Here is an 18,493-nt window from a genome sequence, read left to right as displayed (position 1 = left end):
GCTACGCATCACGGAGTTTCTTACGGTGGTCGATCCAGCCTTGAAACGCAGGGTCCAGCCGCCGATCTCGCACGTCACCACTGGCTCGCGGGCGCTTGTGCCTCTCCGGTCGAGCTGTGCTGCAGCGCTATTGATGGCTGACAGATGCGATGGACAATTCCTCCACGATATTCATGGAGCTTCTCCACACTCTGCTGTTGACCTTTGTCCAACCGGTTATGATTTTGTGGTTTTACAACGCGACAACACCTCGACAATGGCTACCACAGTCATGAAGACGGGCGAGAAGCCCGCAGCGGCCGCAGTTGTAGACCCTGCAGATAAGAAACAGCCGTCGCACTATCGTGGGTTTGTTGCTGGTGTTTTCTCTGGCATTGCGAAGCTGTCAGGTACGTGTCATGTCTGAGGGAAGGAAGAAAAAGGCTGACCCTGGTAGTTGGGCATCCATTCGATACAGTAAAAGTACGGTTACAGACCACCGACAAGTCGCACTTTCGAGGGCCATTGGACTGCCTGCTGCAGACAGTAAGGAAGGAGGGTTTCGCAGGGCTCTACAAGGGTGCAACGCCGCCACTGGTAGGATGGATGTTCATGGATTCGATGTACCCGCACACATCCTCACCATCTCATCTGAAACGTCAAGGCTGACGTACAACAGCATGCTTGGCTCCCTCAGCGTATACCGCCGTAAACTGAACGACCGCTTCTTCAATCCTCGCCAACCGGGCCACGAGCAAGGCAAGCTTCCCATTGTCGGTCATGCAATGGCAGGCATGATGGCGGGATGGACCGTCTCATTCGTCGCAGCGCCCGTCGAGCATGTAAAGGCACGCCTTCAGATCCAATACTCCGCCGATAAGAGCAACCGTTTGTACAGTGGACCAATTGATTGCCTGACAAAGATATTCCGTGGCCACGGCGTGCGCGGTGTATACCACGGTCTTTCAGCAACGCTGCTGTTTCGCACATTCTTCTGCTTCTGGTGGGGCTCATACGATGTCTTCACACGAATGCTGCAGAACAACACAAACTTGTCAACACCGGCAGTCAACTTCTGGGCTGGTGGATTGTCAGCACAGATCTTCTGGATCACATCATACCCGAGTGATGTGGTGAAGCAGCGCATCATGACAGACCCATTGGGCCCTGAAAGACGATTCCCCCGCTGGAGAGATGCGGCGAAGGCTGTATACAGAGAGAATGGATTCAAGGGATACTGGAGAGGCTTTGTGCCGTGCTTCCTGAGGGCCTTTCCGGCGAATGCTGTAGCTCTGGTCGCATTTGAAGGTGTTATGAGGAGCTTGCCTGAATGAGCATGGTTGAAGAGGAGAAAGAGAAGATACAAGATATCACAACGACCTGTCATAGGTCGGGCAAGGCGACCGCACTGCAAGAGCAGTCAACACAAGCGCCAAGCCGCCAGCGTTGGCTTTGATGGAAGGACCTGGCAGCTCGAGATTGGGAAGATATTTGAGAAGAGCAGAGCTAGAAAGCCACAATGCTCGGAGAGCACCTGCAAGAGGTCAAGCCATATGTTGGGCACCAATGTATATACTCGGTGAAAAGAATCTCACCTCAAATGTCAATTATCCATAGATACAAATCGAGTGTCGTGTGAGCTGCCTTGACCATTGACGCGTCGAGCGCGCGCTTGCCAGGGTACGCCAGGCCACCATCCATCGCCTGCAGCCAGCCGCTCGATCAAGAAATGTTCCCGCTCGCCCTGATCGGTTCGAATTGCACCGGCAAGGGACAAGTGCCGTGCTCGCGTAGGGATTCCGAAAATACTTGCGTGACTTTTGGCTGCTGCAGCTGTCCGCCTCAGAAGGAGCCTCGGGTTCCTGGCTGTTAGATTGGCGTTTCAGCGCGTTGAGGTGCATTAGCTCCAGCGAACCTGCAGCGAAACTGCATGCGCAGGTGGAGTGCTGGCTGCAGGCGTCCTGGCGCGAAGTTGCAATAATTTAAACGACGGTTGACCGTGCAAATCGAAATGTCCACATCGACGCAGGCCGACCCCTTTTGTGCAAGCTGTCAGTGTACCGGTCATGTTTGCGTGTTAGGGTTGACATGACAGGGGCCCAGTTGAAACAAGTAGGCGCGTTGCCGATCTGAACTAACCGTGGCGTCCGTCTTAACTTTAGAACCTCATCTCATCTCTTGTCTGCCCTTTCTTGCTTTCCCTCCACCGCCCTCGACGTCCGTGGAGCCTCCGCCGAGCTAGTGTAGCCTGTCGCCGCCAACCACTCAGTCTCTGCCAGCCCGAGCATACGCTCTAATATTGGTTAATTGCGCCGACACCGAGCCTTGCGTGCACCACTATCAGGAGCATCAACACCACGTCCACCGCTTTGTTCTCCGCCCACGTCTCCACACGAGCAGCAGAGCAGCTCATTTGTAAAGGCAGTCACGCTTGAGCAGTCTACGACAGACAATATGGGTGCCTCAATCTCAAAAATGATGGGCAAGATCTTCGGATCCAAGGAGATGCGCCTGTTGATGTTGGGTCTTGACGCAGCTGGGAAGACCAGTACGCCAGCTCTATACGCTCACGCCTCAGGCTCGTTACTGACACGTGCAAACAGCCATCCTCTACAAGCTCAAGCTCGACCAGGACGTCACAACGATCCCCACCGTTGGCTTCAACGTCGAGACCGTCACATACAAGAACACCAAGTTCAACGTCTGGGATGTCGGTGGTCAGGACAAGATCCGCCCTCTGTGGAGACACTACTTCTCTGGTATGTTGGGAAAGCAAGGTTCTGTCCCGGGTAGGCGAGCACGCGTGCAATTTACACTGCAAACGCCTCCTCTACCCTGCCAGATCACCTTCGCCAGCAGCACTCATGATTGATATACTAATACATGTTGCAGGAACCCAGGGTCTGATCTTCGTTATCGACTCTAACGACCGCGACCGTATCGACGAGGCCCGCACCGAACTCACGCGCATCATCCAGGACAGGGAAATGAAGGATGCGTTGTTGCTGGTGTTCGCAAACAAGCAGGATCTGCAAGGAGGTACGTTATGATACTACGACAGATTTGCGATTGTAAGAGTGGACATTAGAGGCTAACATGTGCCAGCTATGCGACCAAAGGAAGTTTCAGACAAGCTGCAGCTCGAGAAGATCGCGAAGGACCACGTTTGGAAGGTCGAGCCCAGCTGTGCGACCACAGGAGAGGGTATATTTGAAGGACTGGTAAGGACATCACAAGTCTTCAGGACGACATCAACTGACATCACGATCAGGCATGGCTCAGCAACAATGTCAAGCTCCCCCAAGGCGGCAAGTAAGGCATCGACGCCGTTCTTCGATACCCATCCCCGCCGTATACGACTGCATGCGCGCGCACTTCTGCATATACCCGGTTTTCTGTCTAATGTCTGCGCCTACCCCAATATGACCTTCTAATACCAGCTATGCCATGTGGCTGCATTTCTTCTTTAGTCCGCGCACATGGCGCCGGGTGAGATACCCCCTTCAAATTGGCTCGCTTGTACCACTTCATGTAGATTTTCTTGTTTTGTACAACACGAGTATCGGGCGGTTCGATAGATGAGTATATGGATCTTTATGAAACCGCACCTACGTCTCATGTTTGCAATCTTTGTGTGCTGTGTCGTAGGATAGGAAGGCGCGAGGAGACCTGCGGCGAAAGGTGAGCGCTCCTTCCCGGACCTTGAGATGTCTAGCCTCCGCTCACCACAAACATGCAGCACAACAACATCGCCATTGTCTGGCCATGTGCCTGCTGCTGCAGGCATCAAGAACAGCTCACGATCTCGAACAGCCCGCTTGCCCTGCCTCACCGGGCGACACAAGCCGCTTGTCAGCGTCACGAACACTTTCAACAATGAGACTTCCATGCCCCGTGCTCTGCGACAAGCAGCTTCCACCTTCCTCATGACTGAGACAAAACTTTGTTCCACTCTGCTTACTCGAGCGTTCCTTCGTGATCCAAGTCAGGATGCAGCCAGCATGCAAGTTCCTGGCGTCACGATGTCTCCGGATTGCTGGACTGGTACAGGGCCGGAACCTACGACATGTTTCGAAAGGTCCTTCGTGGTGATTGCGCACCTGCACGGGGCGAAAAAGCAACTGACAGTAGCAAGCTGATTTTGGCTGCTGTGAGAGTGTATCTGACTACTAAACCGCCCAACTGGAAGATCACCATCAGAACTTTCAAGTTCCATTTCCTGGACCATTCAGCTTGGCTGCAATCGAACATACAGACAACTTACCCCAATCGTAGCCATGGCTGTCATACCCAACGTCCACGTTGCTCACCTGAGACAAGACTTTAAAGACCGCATCGATGTCGACAAAACCTTCCCCAGGTGCATCTGGTGCAAGAGTGGTGGCGGCAAGAAGAAACATCAACTTCTTGACTGCCCTAATGCGTTCCCGTCAACCGAATAGCGCACCAATTTCAGTGACGGAGTCTTCAACGCAAGGCATGGAGATTGTAATATGGCTTACGTTCATCAGTTACAGCATGCGTACAATTAACGACAAGATGGCATGACACCTTTCAGCAGCGGCAGGCCCAGGTACCAGATTCCTCACATTCCAGACGGGCCCATGCCTACCGCTACTGCTACCGCTACTGCACCCACCCCAGCTGCAATTACTGGTGTAGCCGCAGCTCCGACCGGTCCAACTTCTGTCCCTCCAATAGCGAACAGCGCTGCAGGTACGGCGCCTCCAGCTTCGACCACCACCACCGCGGCTCCCACCAGAACAGAAGCTGTACAAATATACCATCGAGTCCGATCCCCCAGGTAGGAACTAGAGAAAGATTCGTGCACTAACAAAGACAGCAGTGAGATCGTACGGTTTTCTCAGGAACAATTGAGAAGCATGCTTCGCCACAGATTACTTCAGGACAGTCATGGCCTAAAAGTCGCTTCATTCAGCAACAGGGTCGCACATCTCCGAACCAACGGTGATGGCGAGAGCCCTGGTTCAACGTGGCAACTGCAACCTGACATGCTGGATGACCCAATTCACGTTAGGGTCAAGTTTGTCTATGACGGCATTTGTGGACGTTCCTAGTCTGCTAAATCATACGGACACCCATGCCCAACCACGCGACAGTTGATCTGGGACCTACAAAGCGTGCACTCAACATTATCATTTCACTACTACATGATTCAAGTAGGGGTTAACAAGTTCTTCGACAAATGCGGGACTCATGTTTTGCGCGTCACAGACGTAGGCGGAACAATCCAAAACTCAGTCGCACTTTACACGATGAGAGGATACTACTACACCATCAAAGCTGGAGTTCGCCATGTACTTCTCAACATCAATCCTTGCACAAGCGCGTTCTTCAACAACATCAGGGTAAGTGAGGTCATGAATGACACCTTGACTTTCAAGCAGTGGGAGCGGGAATGCGTTTCGAGAGGATTGCGGGTCCGCATCCAACTAGGCCGCGGTAACAAACAGTCTGATCTAGCGACGTTTACCTGCCTGAACACCTGTCAAGCTCGGGTCAAAACAATTCAGGGACTGGGTAAAACTCTTAGAAGCTAGAACTTTCATGATGTGAATGGTAATCTGCAGAATGTGCTCACCCATCTACAGAACAGTAAGTGATTCGCACTCTTGAACAATGCTCGGACAGCGTACCCGAACAGAAGAAATGTCGACATGGATAAACTGGACTTGGGAATGAATTCTTCAAGAAATTCGCGGAGCACAACTACGAGGTTGTCAGAGTTCACTTCACTCGCACCAAGACACTTCTCAATCCTAAGGATACCTCGGCCGTCGAAAATTACATCCGAACTTTGGTAGATGATCGACAACGTCGAGGACATGGTCGTTGAGCGCATTAAGGACTGGGTCAAAAACAACCGGTTCCGTCTGCCCAAGAACATCATCAATTATCAAGACGGGGTCTCAGAGGGACAGTACAAATCATTCGCGAGGAAGAGCTCAGCAAGATAATATCCGCATTTCCAAAGGCCTTACAGGAGCTGAGTCATGAACATCCTGGCAAAGTTCCCAGCGGCGAAGCACCCAAGCTGACGGGCATTGTATGCGCTAAAAGACATCACGTTCGCTTCTACCCGCAAGAAGGAGCAACCAAGAATGGCAATTGCCTCCCCAGAATATATGTCGATGATGTGGTTATCTCGCCATACTAAGCCGATTTCTACGTTCAGTCGCACTCCCCACTCCAAGGCACGGCAAGACCAGCGCACTGCTTTGTCTTGCGCAATGAGATGGACAGAAGCGTTGATGAGCTGCGACAGCTGGTAAGTATCAAATCTCTATGTACGTCGAGCATTTGCGAATCGTGGTTCAGACTCACGAGTTGTGCTTCACATACATCCGAGCAACCGGAGCAATAACCCACGCTCCCCCAGCCTACTACGCTGACCGACTTTGCGAGCGCGGTTGCTGCTACCTCCGTGACTTCTTTGTCAACACCTTAGAAGGCAAAGACCGTCGCCGGAAGCTGAAGAACTTCAAGCACACCGAAGAGCAGCGCAGGGCTACACTTCGAGCCACTCGATTCGGAACAACAACGGCACTCGACGCGTCAAAGGTATCGTTGAGCAGGCTAAAGAACTCAGTAACCACAAGGAAGTCGAGGAGGCTTGCTGCAAGAATACCATAGACAAAGCGAAGGCTGTGTTCTAAAAGCACGGTGCCAACAAGAACCCGTGGAGAGAGACAGCGTTGCTCACACCATGTTCTGGATGTGAGCGTCACCGTCTCGGGGGTAGACGACGCCTTCCTGAGACTGATGATGACTTTCTTGGTTGGCTGGTTTCTACCCTACTTTCCTTTTGTCACTGTTTTTTGACTTTCTCCAGATTGTTGCTTTTTCCGTCCTCTTTCTTTCCTCCCCTGCGCTCTTGTTATTATGTTTTAGCCCTTTGGTCGTCGTCTTTCGTAGCTTGTTACATTTGCTCCACTCCTTTCGTGGCGAGTCAGTCCCATACTGGTAGATCCCGACCGCATTTGCCCTGTATCGTTCATAGATCTCTTCGGTTATCACGCACCAATTTTCCACATTGGGAAAACTCTTCACGGTTACTTTGCGGCTGTGATGGTTGTCGCAACAGCGAATACTGTCTTTTGATCACGGGCTACTAACACATTGCAGGAGGTCGCAACGTGACCCTGTTGTTCAATAAACGCCTATTGAACGCCGAACCTCAATACATACACACAATACTTCGCACAGTCCACAACACCACTACTTTGTACTACTCTCCCCATCAGATCAAGCTCTCACGGAGCACTCCATCATACAGCCTTTTCTTCTCCGCCCACGCCTTCACCTCATCCCAATTGCGACAAACATGCATCGCGCCGGTCCCATCCGTGCTTGTCTCGCCATCCCACCCCTCCCCTTCTATCTGACCCTCAAGCGTCGAATCCGCCGTGCACATAATCGCGTGCCGCAAATAGTTAAAACAGTGATCGTTGTGAATCAGCTTATGCTCGTCCAGCGTCGTGTTACCCGCGCGCATCTGCATCGCCAAAGTGTCCATGTAGGCTTGCATGTGGTACAGGCAGTGCATTTGGTGGAATACGGCGAGCACGTAGACATCTTTGCCGCGCAGGGGGGGGGGGTTTATTCGTAGTGCATTGGTGGGGTAAGGAGATTGTCGCTTGGCTAGGGACTTGGAGGAAGCCGCCGGGTCCGGGATGAGTACTCTGCTCTTCGTCGGTCGAGCTCTCGCTTCCAACCTTGCCGTATCTGAAAGGCATGCCGCCAAACATAGGTAATCTGTGCTCAGACTCAGAATGGCCTTGTTGTACTTGACATGGGAATCTAGTGTTGAGAGGGTCGCAAAGGCAGGTTGACGCTGCAGCTGCAGTTGGGATAAGTGGTTGAGAATGTTTCGTCGTAGATACACTTTCGCGACTTGAGGTGAAGGACACAGTTGGTGGTTCGTCAAGGCTGACCTATTACGAACATCACTGGTGGTCATCCAGGTTGTAAGGTGTCGAGTTTTAGGTTTAGTGACTGTCGCCCGGATGCCCATCCAGATATGTCTCGAGAACGTCTACCACATCAGCCTGCCAAGCGCTGCGATCTTTGGGCGCACGAGCTTTTGCATTCGCTTGTTTCTTCTTGATCCCAACAGCTCGCCTATGGGCGCGGCTCTGGCCATGTAGCTTCCAGTCATTCTCAGTGATAGACACCGTTCCGCACGTCTCGCAAACCTTCTTCTGCCACAGGTCGGGACGCTGCCCGAGATCGTAGTTGCGCTTTGGTGTCAAGTTCTCTGCAGCGGCAGCAGATAGAGTTGTTGGTTCTGCAAGTGGTTGGCCCGATAGGAAGTTTTCGGTGATCCTAAGTGCTGGTCGCGGGACGTTATCCTCCCATTTCGAGAGATCGCTGCCATCGAGAAGGAACATGTTGCTCTTGTACCCCGCTCCAAACAAGGCATTGAGGAGCTTGATCCGGATCCATCGAGCTTGACGGTTCGCATATTGTCTCGTTGCAGCCTGGGTCTTCTCCACGGCCGCAATCTTCTGCTTTTCAAGTTCTGCTGGCGGAAGTGTGCTGTCGGCGAGCGCACTCTGGTAGCCAAGGAACTCTTTGTAACCGATCGATACCCAAATGCCACGACTCTGGTCCACGGCGTTCCCCGTGCGTGCTTCATAATCGGCTCGGAACCGCGACAACTCGTCTACCTCAGACAGGAGACCCTTAGCCAGCATCTTGTCTACACGTCCGTCGAGACGTGGGTACAGTACATCCTTGTCAGCATACACCCAGAACAACAAAGTAGGAAAACGAAGGCCCGTGCTACTCTCGGCTTGTTTGCCGTCTGTAGCGGTTTGCTCGATCTCTCGCTTGATGCGTTGCTCGTCGTAGACTTGCGATGCTGGCTTGCCGGTCCTCAGGTAGATCTCGAGGGAGCGCTGGATCTTCCTGCTTTCATTCGGATGCCACCTGTCCGCCATTACAGGATCCACCTCTCTCAATTTCTCTAAGATAACGCTAGTCGGCTCATCTAAGATCGGGAAGTGTTCACTGTTCTCATTCAGGTTAAGCGCAGGCTCCTTCGAGAGCGCATCCTTAAACAATAGTGACTGAGTGTAGTAGTGAGTACCCCCGACAAGGATGGGAAGCTTGCCTCTGCTTCGAATTTCATCGATCTATTCACATTAAGATTTGAGCACAAAAATCGACATATGGAAGGACTTACCACAGTCAAAGCACTGCTCACAAACTTGCCGACAGTCCATGTCTCTTGCTCCAGCCCGATGCAGCCCAACAGGTGATGTGGTATTCCTTGTGTCTCTTCCGTTGTGACCTTGTTGGTAATGATGGGTAAGCCATGATAAAGTTGCATCGCATCTCCGTTAATGATCTCGCCATTGAACTCGCGTGCTATCTCCACGGCTAGCTACCTGCTGTGATCAGTACTCATGCCTAGAGATCTAGAGAGTAATTTTTACATCTGACTTGCCCGTGCCTGTCGCGCCGACGACGGCGATCAAAGGTTGCTTTGACGCCTGCGCCATTCTGAAACTACTGTAGGGCCTACTGAGGCGAAGCATACATTCGCTGTCGAACTTGAGTCGCGCAGGAAAGCGATTCGTAAGTGGACGAAAGAGGCCACCGACTGGCGCCCAAGCGAGAAGGCGCTAACCCCTTTTTGATCGCATCACACCTTGGGCAAAGAAACGCACATGACGGCGTGTCTCTGGCAGTCATCGAGGCTGATGTGCAGTATGTTAGATATATTGAGCGAAAGCAGAGAGATGGGTAAGGCAGCTTTGTTGTGAGATGTGGTAAACTTTGCAAGGCGTGCGACGTACAGCCATTCCTGGAATCAGAAGATGTTTGTACTATGAACCGAACCTGTAACCGATCACTTATGAAGATGGAATTCACACACCGAACTCGGACTTCACAACTATATCTCGCCTGGAATGAGTACGATATGGAGATCATGTTGGACGCAGGCGTAGGCGACGAGCAAGATGCCAAGCTCTCCCACGAAGTGATCCTCCGCTCCATTTTTGGGGGCGAACGATGGGCGGGTAACTTGCAAGTTATATTCGAGTATGATCATGGCGACGACTGGGAGCACGACATCACGTTCTTGGGCAAGGCACATCCCACATTCAGGAAAGCTATATCGATACCCGAGGAGCAGAAAGCATTCTGCTACGCTGATCAGGGTCACCTTGTCGCCGGGAACTGCGGAGGTACTGTTGGTTGGGACTGCCTTATAAGTCCTTCAAGAAGAGAAGCAAGATTGACACAGAGTTGAAGGAGTGGTGTAAGGCACAATGCTGGACTAGAGATAAGAAAAGGGCTGGATCTACCTGATTGAATATCCTCGATGTCAATGACCGCCTGGGGGCAGTAGGAGATCGTTTGCAAGAGTAAGCGCGGCTTTCTGGACGGCCGTTAGTACTTGGCGACCTAAGACATGATGCTCCCGGTGCATCAGGTGTGACATCATTTTGGCACGAAATCATTTAACGGCGCACAACAGCCCACTGGATTTTACCTCGGCCAAACACCACGGCTGACGATTGATGTTATGGTATCAGTTGGTCGGTAGGCCTGAGGTTGCACACGTCAGACCACCCTGGACTAGCATGTTTCAGGTCAGGTATATAGTCGTCTTCTCCTAGCTAGATAACCATTCAGCGCAGTATTCCATCAACCCGATAGTCCTACGGTGTGGTTTACGGTAGCTATCAGTGTACTACAGTGGCCCACGCTGCCACAACTAAACACCATTGGTCGGAAACCAAACCACCAACACTTGTTTTTTGGGACGAGTCCCCCGCTTTGTTAACACTTACACCTCTCTACATGACACTGTGTGTTACGCGACAAAATACGTTCGCGCCATCATGAGGTAATTGCCATCACTTTTGCGAAATCAGTAATGCACAGAGCTGCGACCTCAAGCACAGAGTCCATCCGTGCGGACCCTCTGCAGTCTGGTCCTATCGACTTGGGATGGGAGAGAGCAGGCCTCCAGCCAATCAGCAGAGCATGAGGTCTGACCCCCTTGGGGTATCTTCAACTTCAACGTAGATAGAATGAATCAATCAACCACAACGCCTACAACAGACCTCCATTGCTGCACCTTGGTTCCCATTGTATCACCACAAGCTTCCCTTATCAGCGATTTGTCCCAACTTTAAAATGCTGCGCTAGTCGTTTTCGTTCATCGTCGTGCACATTCGAGGGCAGTTCGTATCTGGAACTGCAATATACTGGGGCACGGCGCTGGTCACGACAAGTGACCGTGTTGAATGGACAGTTCAGCCGTGACCATGTGGGTAAAGTTCTGCTGCTTGCTAACGTTCTTTGTGAGCATGTTTGTATGTTGCTTAGTGTATTTCCTACTCTTGGTTCCCGGCCTTTCGCTGCCTAAGCGGACTTGGCGTCCTCAGCCTGCTTCCCACCCCTCTCCTCCTCAACAGCTTCCACAAGCCTATCAAACACCATCTTGAGATACTTCTCCTCCGCCGCCGTATTCGCACTGACAATGCGAATAATATACGTCCCACAAACCACCGAACTACTGATGTAAAATTCTCCTTGGCTATTGATCTTCTCATACACCCTCTTCGTCACCTGATTGCAATCATCTCTGTACTGCGCCTCCCCACTCGGCGTAAAGTCACTCGTGTACGCCTCATGCCTTGGATTCGGCTTATCCGCCTTCCCACCACTGGGCGTCGGCGGGTTGGGCGTGACCTGGAACGTGACCAGGCCGAAGCTAGCTTCCGTTGTGATCTTGAACAGATCAGGCCGGCTCTTGATCTGCTGTCCGAAGGACACGCCAAGCTGAACGTGATTGCGGATGAAAGCCTGCAACCCTTTCACGCCATACGAGCGCAAGACAAACCACACTTTGAGCGAGCGGAAGCGGCGACCGAGTGGGATCTGCCAATCGCGGTAGTCTGTGACAAGTCCGGCCTCTGTGAATTCGTTACGCAGGTAGGACGGTGTGATGGAGTATGTGTCGATGAGGTCTTTGCGGCGCTTGATGAAGAAGGCGCTGCAGTCGAAGTTGACGAGCAGCCACTTGTGCAGGTTGAAGTTGAAGGAGTCGAATGCTGCGATCGGTGGGCAGAGGTGCTGGTACTCCGGGCAAACGAGTGCGGAGCCGGCGTAGGCGGCGTCGACGTGGATCCAGATATCCGGGTATTCTTTAGCGAGCTCGGCGATACCAGCGAGGTCGTCGACGGCGCAGGTTGCTGTGCTGCCAATGGTAGCGGTGAAGTAGAACGGGATGAGGCCCTTCGCTTCTGATTCTTCAATGGTCTTCCTTAGCGATGCTGCTGAGACGCTGTAGTTGTTTTCTGCGGGAGCGGATACTGTACGGAAGCGTGTGCCGGCGATGATGGCGGCTTTCTGGGTGGAAGAGTGGGCGTGCTCGGAGCCCATCGCTACAAGTTTGCCACGGAGGTCGGCTGCGGCATCCATCTTCTCCTCGCCTTCGGGCATGTCCTTGAGGCGTCTGCGAATGACACGTTCGCGAGCTGCGACTACGGCGGTGACGATTACTTCGCTGGCTGTTCCTTGGATGATACCACCGCCCTCGCCCTGGCTCAAGAAAGCGTCAGGCAGAGCAATCAACTTAGCGACCCAGTCCATCACCACAGTCTCTAGCTCTGTGATTGCAGGCGAGCAGATCCAGTTGAAGGCCGCTGCGTTGAAAGCTCCAGAGTACATGTCGCCAAGCATGGCCGGGAAGGAGGAATTGCATGGGAAAAAAGCCATGAACTTTGGCGATTGCCAATGTGTCAGACCCGGCATAATGACACGGTCGATGTCGGATTGGATGGTTTCCCATGACTCTCCTTCTTCTGGTGCTGAGTCAGGGATGAGAGGGCGCAGATATCCGGGAGTGACGGATGGCAAAACGGGTCTCTCCTCTATATTATCGTAGTATGCTGCGACTGTAGACAGTCAGACGACGTTGCACATGCGTGAGTAAGCAATTCAAGAGAACTTACTCTCGTCAATGGCTCCCTTGGCCGCATCGCGAAATTGTTTCGAGTCCATGGTGCGGGGGGGGGGGGGGGTAACTGGCAACGAGAAAAGAGCAATATGTAAGGTGCTGTGAATTGAGACAATTGATCTGAAAAGGTCCTTTTATCCTCCTCTATAAACCACCTTTGAGAAAGGTATCCAAGCTTCGACTGGTCGATGTTAGGGCGTGAAAATGACAAAGTAAAAACGTGTTCTGGTATTCCGGAACGTTGAATTTGTAGGTTCCGGTTCCGCGCACGTTATCACGCGTTACCTTTTGCAGCGACACTTTGAGGCGCAATTACTTGAAGAAGACTAGCGGCACCCCAGCTATATATAAATAGGCGTGTGCCCGCGGACGTAGAATGTGCGAGTGCATGGTGGACCGATGATGGGGTCGCATAGTCAGGTACTTTGCTGTTGGCCCTGCTACATGCGGCTCGAGCCGCCTACAGCCATCTTCCGTTACTCGACTCTAAACTGTATGATCCAAGGTCAGAACGATGGGTATTCGCTTTTGCACTCCTACACCACCTCCTACAGCAGCATGAAGATACATGACTACCTCAGTATCTCCTGCCAACCTCAACTCCCAGGTTCTCGTCTGGATTCGCGAAACCACGCGCCCTGGGCGTGGCGCTTCCCTTGACATCTTGCGGCGCTTCGCCCTTGTACTCCCATCCGCCATCCTGCGAGAAGAAGTCGACCTCATCGATGATATCCCAGACGACGTCCTCGGCGATCTGCTCCTTGTAACGCTCACCGATGGCACGTAGTTTCCGGCCCTCAGGTACAGGTTTCTCCGACGAGTCGGTGCCGCCCATCTGCGTATCGTGCTGCTGGTACTTCCTGATCTCCTCAGGTGGGTACCAGAAGTCTGGACCCATGTTGACTTGTGCGATGCCACCATTGAAGACAGATATCGCAGGTAGGTAGCCGACCATGCCGTCGTCGAACCCCGTTCGCGCACCTGCCTTGACAGCTTCGACGGAGGGTACACTCGCCGGAGGTAAGAAAGCCAGGAGGTTCTCGAACGCGATACCGACCTCCTGCCCGTTCTTGTAGACCTTGATATGCGAGTGCGGTAACGAGCGAAGGCTGACGTCCTCGTGATTCGGCGAGGGATGGATCTTGGGTACAGGGCCGCGGTCGTGGTACGCTTCGACCATTTTCGTGACTTGGTAATCGAGCTGCTCAAAATAGAAGTTGCCCTTGTAAGGCACGGGTATGCGGTCGCGAATGATGTCGAGTGGGCGATCGAAAGGGTCGGCGTTGCTGGCTGTGGCGAAACCGTCGCCGAGGTCGACGGCGGGGTTGTAGATACCCTCGACCACTTTGCTGTGCATGGAGAGCGAGGGCAGCTGTATCTCCAGGCCTATGACATCTCCCTCGGAGATGTGCTGGTCTGTCACGTACTCGACAGGGACAGGCTTGCCATGCGGTGGCCTGGCTTTCATGTGCTTGCTCTTTGCGCCTTTGGGCAGCGGCTTGAAGATCTTGGAGGCGCGTGATCGGTGTTGGGCTTCAAAGCGTGCGTCTGTGATGCCGTAGCTGTAGCCATCGAAGCCCACAGGTCCGTCGAGCGGCGCTTCACGCCTGGCCCAGCCCACGCGGACGTGTGGTCCAGGCTTCGTGTCGCCCGTCCTGGCGTCGACGGGGTCCTTTGGGCCGTCTGCTGGTATGCCGCGCAAAACCTTGACTTCGTAGTAGACGCGGCCCTCCCTTGCCACGACGTTGCCTCTCCCCATGCGCCAGCCCTTTTCTTGAGAGACAATGGTGGCGCTGTCATCGAAGTAGAACCACTTGTCCGAGTCTTCGTGGCTCATTCTAGGGCCATAGGGGCGGGAGTCGCTCTGACGGTAGTACTGCTTGTGCCTGAAGAGCGGATCTGCGACACAGTGCGTGTACCTGTAGCCCTTCTTGTTCCAAGCATAGTCCTGCGGCTTCTTGAGCTCCGCAACGCCACCAGGCGCGTAGAGCGGGTTGGGCTCGCGCGACAGGAAAACGCCATCCTTGGGCGCGTTGTAGTCTGCCGCTTTGGGCTCGGGGATCGAATATCGCATAGGCGAGTCGGCGGACGGGCGCTTCTCCTTCTTTGCTTTTGGATTGGGTGTACTGGCACGGGCGTTTCCAGATGCCTCGCGCTTCTTGAGCGTCTCGCGCTTCTCCCTCGGCTCGCGCTCGCGTGGCGGCACCCGCGGTCGTGAACGCGCCGCCGCATCGCCGCTCGGGTTGGGATTGAGCGGAGACGAAACGGCGGGAATATGGTCTTCTTCGAGTGGTCGCCGCATCGGAGGCGCAAGTGTAGGCGTGTTCGAGCGCGACGGGGGCTGTGGTTCCGCCATGCTGGTTGTTGGTGTTGTTGGTGTTGTTGGTGTTGTTGCTGTTGTTGGCTTCTTCCAGGATTGTTGACCGCGGGAGCTCTCTCTCTGATGATGCAGGGCGATCTGCACGGGCCCCTTCCTCGGGTCCACTAACCCCGCCTGATTTTTTGTTGCCGTTGGGGTCCAAACTTTTGCGACTGCCCGACTCACAGCGAACTTCGCTACTGCTCCATCGAAGCCTTCCTGGACGATAGCGCCGGGCGTGGACTTTAGTACACGAAGCGACAGCTGCCGCGAAAAGCTGCCCACCAAGTCCCGATCGCTTCGATTGAAAGCCCACCATGCCGAGAGTACCAAAGTCGCCCGGCCTGCAGAGCCAGCGACACAACCCTCTCGCTGAGGAGTACCTTCCGTCCGACGCCTACAAGAACAAGGCCAAGCGCACCAAGCGCAACAAGGCCGACCAGGAAGACGAGCAGCGCTATGTAGACGCAAAGAGCTCGCGCAAGATCTTGGACATCGGACGAGAGCTCGAGGAAGAGGACGAGCGCGAGAGCCAGAGAGGCGCACCAAAACGCGCAAACCCAGCATTCGATTTCGAGCAGCGGCTAGGCGAGGACGACCTCGAGGAGCATGTCACAGGCCAATTCGACGACGACGACGACGAAGAGGCGTGGGGCGAGGACGAGGAAGAGGCCGAGGAAGTCGAGATTGATGCAGACGACCTGGCGGCGTGGAACAAGTTCATTCCCACAGACGACAACCCCATCCACTGGCCCGGGCAAGAGACGGCACCATCAGGACCCGGCACAGATTTGGCAGCTCTCATTCTTGAGAAGATTGCCGCACACGAGGGCGGCGCTGGCGAAGGTGACCAAGAAGCGCCAAGACAGATCATGGGTGGCGGCGCACCAGAGGATGCCGTGGAGCTCCCAGCAAAGGTCGTTGAGGGTATGTCGAGTTCGCAGCACGCGTCAAACGTCGGCTGACATTGTGTAGTATACAGCAAAGTCGGCCTCATCCTCTCCCGCTACAAAGCCGGCAAGCTTCCCAAGCCCTTCAAGATCCTTCCCACAATCCCCGCCTGGGAGACCCTCCTCGCCATCACGCGACCCGAGAACTGGACGCCGAACTCTATGTACGCGGCCACCCGAATCTTCATCTCCTCGAAACCCTACAACGCTCAAATCTTCCTCAACACCGTTCTGCTGCCTGCCGTCCAGTCGCACATCGCCGAGACACAGAAGCTGAATGTACACTTGTACAACGCGCTGAAGAAGGCGTTGTACAAGCCCAGTGCGTTCTTCAAGGGCATCGTCTTCCCCATGCTTACCGAGAGCCGCTGCACACAGCGCGAAGCAACAATCGTCGCATCAGTCGTCGCAAAGGTCTCCGTCCCCGTTCTCCACTCTGCTGCTGCGCTGCACCGGCTGTGTGAGATCGCAGCCGAGCAGATGTCAAGCGACCCTGATGCCGCCGGGCCGTGCAACATCTTCATCAAGACATTGCTGGAGAAGAAGTATGCGCTCCCCTTCAAGGTCATCGATGCTTTAGTGTTCCACTTCCTACGCTTCCGCGCCGTCGGCGCAAGCTCTGCGGATGCAATGGACACTGAGTCTGTAGCTGGCGACTTGGGTGGCACGGGAAAGCTACCGGTCATCTGGCATCAGTGTCTGCTTGCCTTCGCACAGAGGTACAGGAACGACATCACAGAAGACCAGCGTGAGGCGCTGCTCGATCTCCTCCTGACAAGAGGGCACAAGGGCATCAGCCCAGAGGTTCGACGAGAGTTGCTCGAGGGTAGAGGGCGGGGTGTCGTTGCTGAGCCCGCAGCTGCGGTTGGCATGGATGGAGACGACACCATGGTTATGGGATAAGTGTTCTACTCGAGATGACGAGATCATGTGCATTGGACGGCGTTTTAGATGGAAAAGCAATACCCTCGAATTTAGTCCTGGTTCATCGGACCTGCAATCTTCCCGATTTCCCTCTTGCTCGGTAGGTCTCGCCTCGTGGCGGAAGACTGGCTGGTGACTACCCAATCTGAACGAGTCTGTTTAACAACTTGCTGCCCTCCAGCACTGGCTCTCGTCCATGACTTCTCTTCTCCAGCTCGTTGTTTCCACTGCGCTAACACGGCCTACAGAGGACGCGACTGCGAGACCGCCACACGGCCCACTCGTATAGGTACCTCCCTCGCGTTTGCATCCATTGCAACGTAAGCGCTTGTTGAAGTGGCTCATCATTCAACCAGTCACAAGGGTTCACTGATTGTCAAAAGAAACTAACATTGAGTGGTTAGCTGATTCCACAGTGTTCCTATCCAACCTGCGACGGTAGCCTTCTCTCCGAACGCACTACGACGAGATCGATGGGCTGTGCGATTCGGCGCGCAATGGTTGTCGCACGTGCAGCGAGCTATAGCGGCACTTGTTCGAAAGGGGAAAACACCGGGAGCAATAGGCTGCCGGTATTATACCTGGGTAGATTCTTGGACAGGAGTTCCTGATCAGGCATTTGATTCATGCTCTCATCGGTTCGGGTACTCACTTCAGGGTGGTTGAACTGCGCAGTGACTCGGCCGGGCGTGGCAGAACTTCTGATGTCTAGGGGAGCCGATCCGGTGGCGAAGTGGTGCTCGCGTTCGATTTCGCCATCAACTCGCCCATGATTTATGAAGTGGACGAAAGGCGATTCATCTCAGGAAAACTAGTGAGTCCCACTGGTTCGATTGAGCTGAGTACTGGCGCTGATTCTGATTGCCTGATACGAAGATCGCGAGAGACTATTAACGCTCTCTCTCAACGATCTCTACCCATCAGCCGAACAAGCCACCGCTGATCCGCAGGACAATTCAAAGTTACTGTAGAAGTGGGTGTGCGCTTAGTTGGCCGATTGTGCCAACGGAGAGCGCCACAAGTCATGCTCGAGGGCGCTTCACGCTGATCAGTCATCGTCGTTTCTCCCTACTCGTCTACTCAGGGTCGAAGCAGATGTTGGGGTTGACGGCCGTAAGCATTATCGACTCATCGAGACAACGGGAGTCGCTCCAGAGGGCCACCGTTACGCTATGCTCAGCCACCTCTGGGGTCAGACCAGCGACCTATCTACCGACCAGTGCGGAACAACTATCAGACACGAACCAAAAAAGGGATTTCTAGGGATTGATTACCAGC

General features: G+C 53.8%; 9 protein-coding genes across 9 annotated transcripts; 5 read left to right on the top strand and 4 right to left on the bottom strand.

Annotated features, from left to right (window-relative positions):
• The first annotated feature begins 148 nt into the window (after nucleotides 1-148).
• Nucleotides 149-1,592, top strand: BU25DRAFT_403799 (mitochondrial carnitine/acylcarnitine carrier protein). The gene is made up of 3 exons (XM_033705094.1): nucleotides 149-389; nucleotides 437-602; nucleotides 659-1,592. Exons 1-3 carry the CDS (start codon nucleotides 257-259, stop codon nucleotides 1,311-1,313), a joined length of 954 nt encoding a protein of 317 aa, XP_033555983.1. The 5' UTR covers nucleotides 149-256; the 3' UTR covers nucleotides 1,314-1,592.
• A 420-nt stretch (nucleotides 1,593-2,012) lies between these two features.
• On the top strand, nucleotides 2,013-3,562 carry BU25DRAFT_415798 (ARF/SAR superfamily). The gene is made up of 5 exons (XM_033707619.1): nucleotides 2,013-2,527; nucleotides 2,583-2,738; nucleotides 2,872-3,018; nucleotides 3,085-3,200; nucleotides 3,251-3,562. Exons 1-5 carry the CDS (start codon nucleotides 2,434-2,436, stop codon nucleotides 3,293-3,295), a joined length of 558 nt encoding a protein of 185 aa, XP_033555982.1. The 5' UTR covers nucleotides 2,013-2,433; the 3' UTR covers nucleotides 3,296-3,562.
• Nucleotides 3,563-4,523: 961 nt separating this feature from the next.
• BU25DRAFT_482255 (uncharacterized protein) lies at nucleotides 4,524-5,942 on the top strand (the record flags this gene model as incomplete). The annotated part of the gene is made up of 5 exons (XM_033711126.1): nucleotides 4,524-4,695; nucleotides 5,164-5,348; nucleotides 5,388-5,520; nucleotides 5,571-5,595; nucleotides 5,725-5,942. The coding sequence occupies 5 exons, from the start codon at nucleotides 4,524-4,526 to the stop codon at nucleotides 5,834-5,836; spliced, it is 627 nt and encodes a 208-aa protein (XP_033555981.1). The 3' UTR covers nucleotides 5,837-5,942.
• A 1,340-nt stretch (nucleotides 5,943-7,282) lies between these two features.
• BU25DRAFT_307659 (uncharacterized protein) lies at nucleotides 7,283-7,564 on the bottom strand (the record flags this gene model as incomplete). Its single annotated transcript, XM_033702085.1, has 1 exon — nucleotides 7,283-7,564. A coding segment is annotated over one exon (282 nt), but the record flags the coding sequence as incomplete, so codon positions are not given.
• A 424-nt stretch (nucleotides 7,565-7,988) lies between these two features.
• On the bottom strand, nucleotides 7,989-9,506 carry BU25DRAFT_353618 (tRNA isopentenyltransferase; the record flags this gene model as incomplete). The annotated part of the gene is made up of 3 exons (XM_033703464.1): nucleotides 7,989-9,137; nucleotides 9,188-9,388; nucleotides 9,441-9,506. 3 exons carry the CDS (start codon nucleotides 9,504-9,506, stop codon nucleotides 7,989-7,991), a joined length of 1,416 nt encoding a protein of 471 aa, XP_033555979.1.
• A 422-nt stretch (nucleotides 9,507-9,928) lies between these two features.
• BU25DRAFT_452466 (uncharacterized protein) lies at nucleotides 9,929-10,421 on the top strand (the record flags this gene model as incomplete). Its single annotated transcript, XM_033709800.1, has 1 exon — nucleotides 9,929-10,421. The coding sequence occupies one exon, from the start codon at nucleotides 9,929-9,931 to the stop codon at nucleotides 10,259-10,261; it is 333 nt and encodes a 110-aa protein (XP_033555978.1). The 3' UTR covers nucleotides 10,262-10,421.
• Nucleotides 10,422-11,382: 961 nt separating this feature from the next.
• On the bottom strand, nucleotides 11,383-13,026 carry BU25DRAFT_353680 (dopa decarboxylase-like protein; the record flags this gene model as incomplete). The annotated part of the gene is made up of 2 exons (XM_033703469.1): nucleotides 11,383-12,920; nucleotides 12,978-13,026. The coding sequence occupies 2 exons, from the start codon at nucleotides 13,024-13,026 to the stop codon at nucleotides 11,383-11,385; spliced, it is 1,587 nt and encodes a 528-aa protein (XP_033555977.1).
• A 280-nt stretch (nucleotides 13,027-13,306) lies between these two features.
• BU25DRAFT_403786 (uncharacterized protein) lies at nucleotides 13,307-15,362 on the bottom strand. Its single transcript, XM_033705093.1, has one exon. It carries the CDS (start codon nucleotides 15,336-15,338, stop codon nucleotides 13,560-13,562), a length of 1,779 nt encoding a protein of 592 aa, XP_033555976.1. The 5' UTR covers nucleotides 15,339-15,362; the 3' UTR covers nucleotides 13,307-13,559.
• BU25DRAFT_403782 (Bystin-domain-containing protein) lies at nucleotides 15,243-17,302 on the top strand. The gene is made up of 2 exons (XM_033705092.1): nucleotides 15,243-16,268; nucleotides 16,317-17,302. The coding sequence occupies exons 1-2, from the start codon at nucleotides 15,659-15,661 to the stop codon at nucleotides 17,192-17,194; spliced, it is 1,488 nt and encodes a 495-aa protein (XP_033555975.1). The 5' UTR covers nucleotides 15,243-15,658; the 3' UTR covers nucleotides 17,195-17,302.
• Nucleotides 17,303-18,493: the final 1,191 nt, after the last annotated feature.

The sequence above is a fragment of the Macroventuria anomochaeta genome (genome assembly GCF_010093625.1).
Source record: "Macroventuria anomochaeta strain CBS 525.71 unplaced genomic scaffold BU25scaffold_51, whole genome shotgun sequence".
Classification (NCBI taxonomy): domain Eukaryota; kingdom Fungi; phylum Ascomycota; class Dothideomycetes; order Pleosporales; family Didymellaceae; genus Macroventuria; species Macroventuria anomochaeta.
This window is presented reverse-complemented; position numbering and strand designations above follow the sequence as displayed.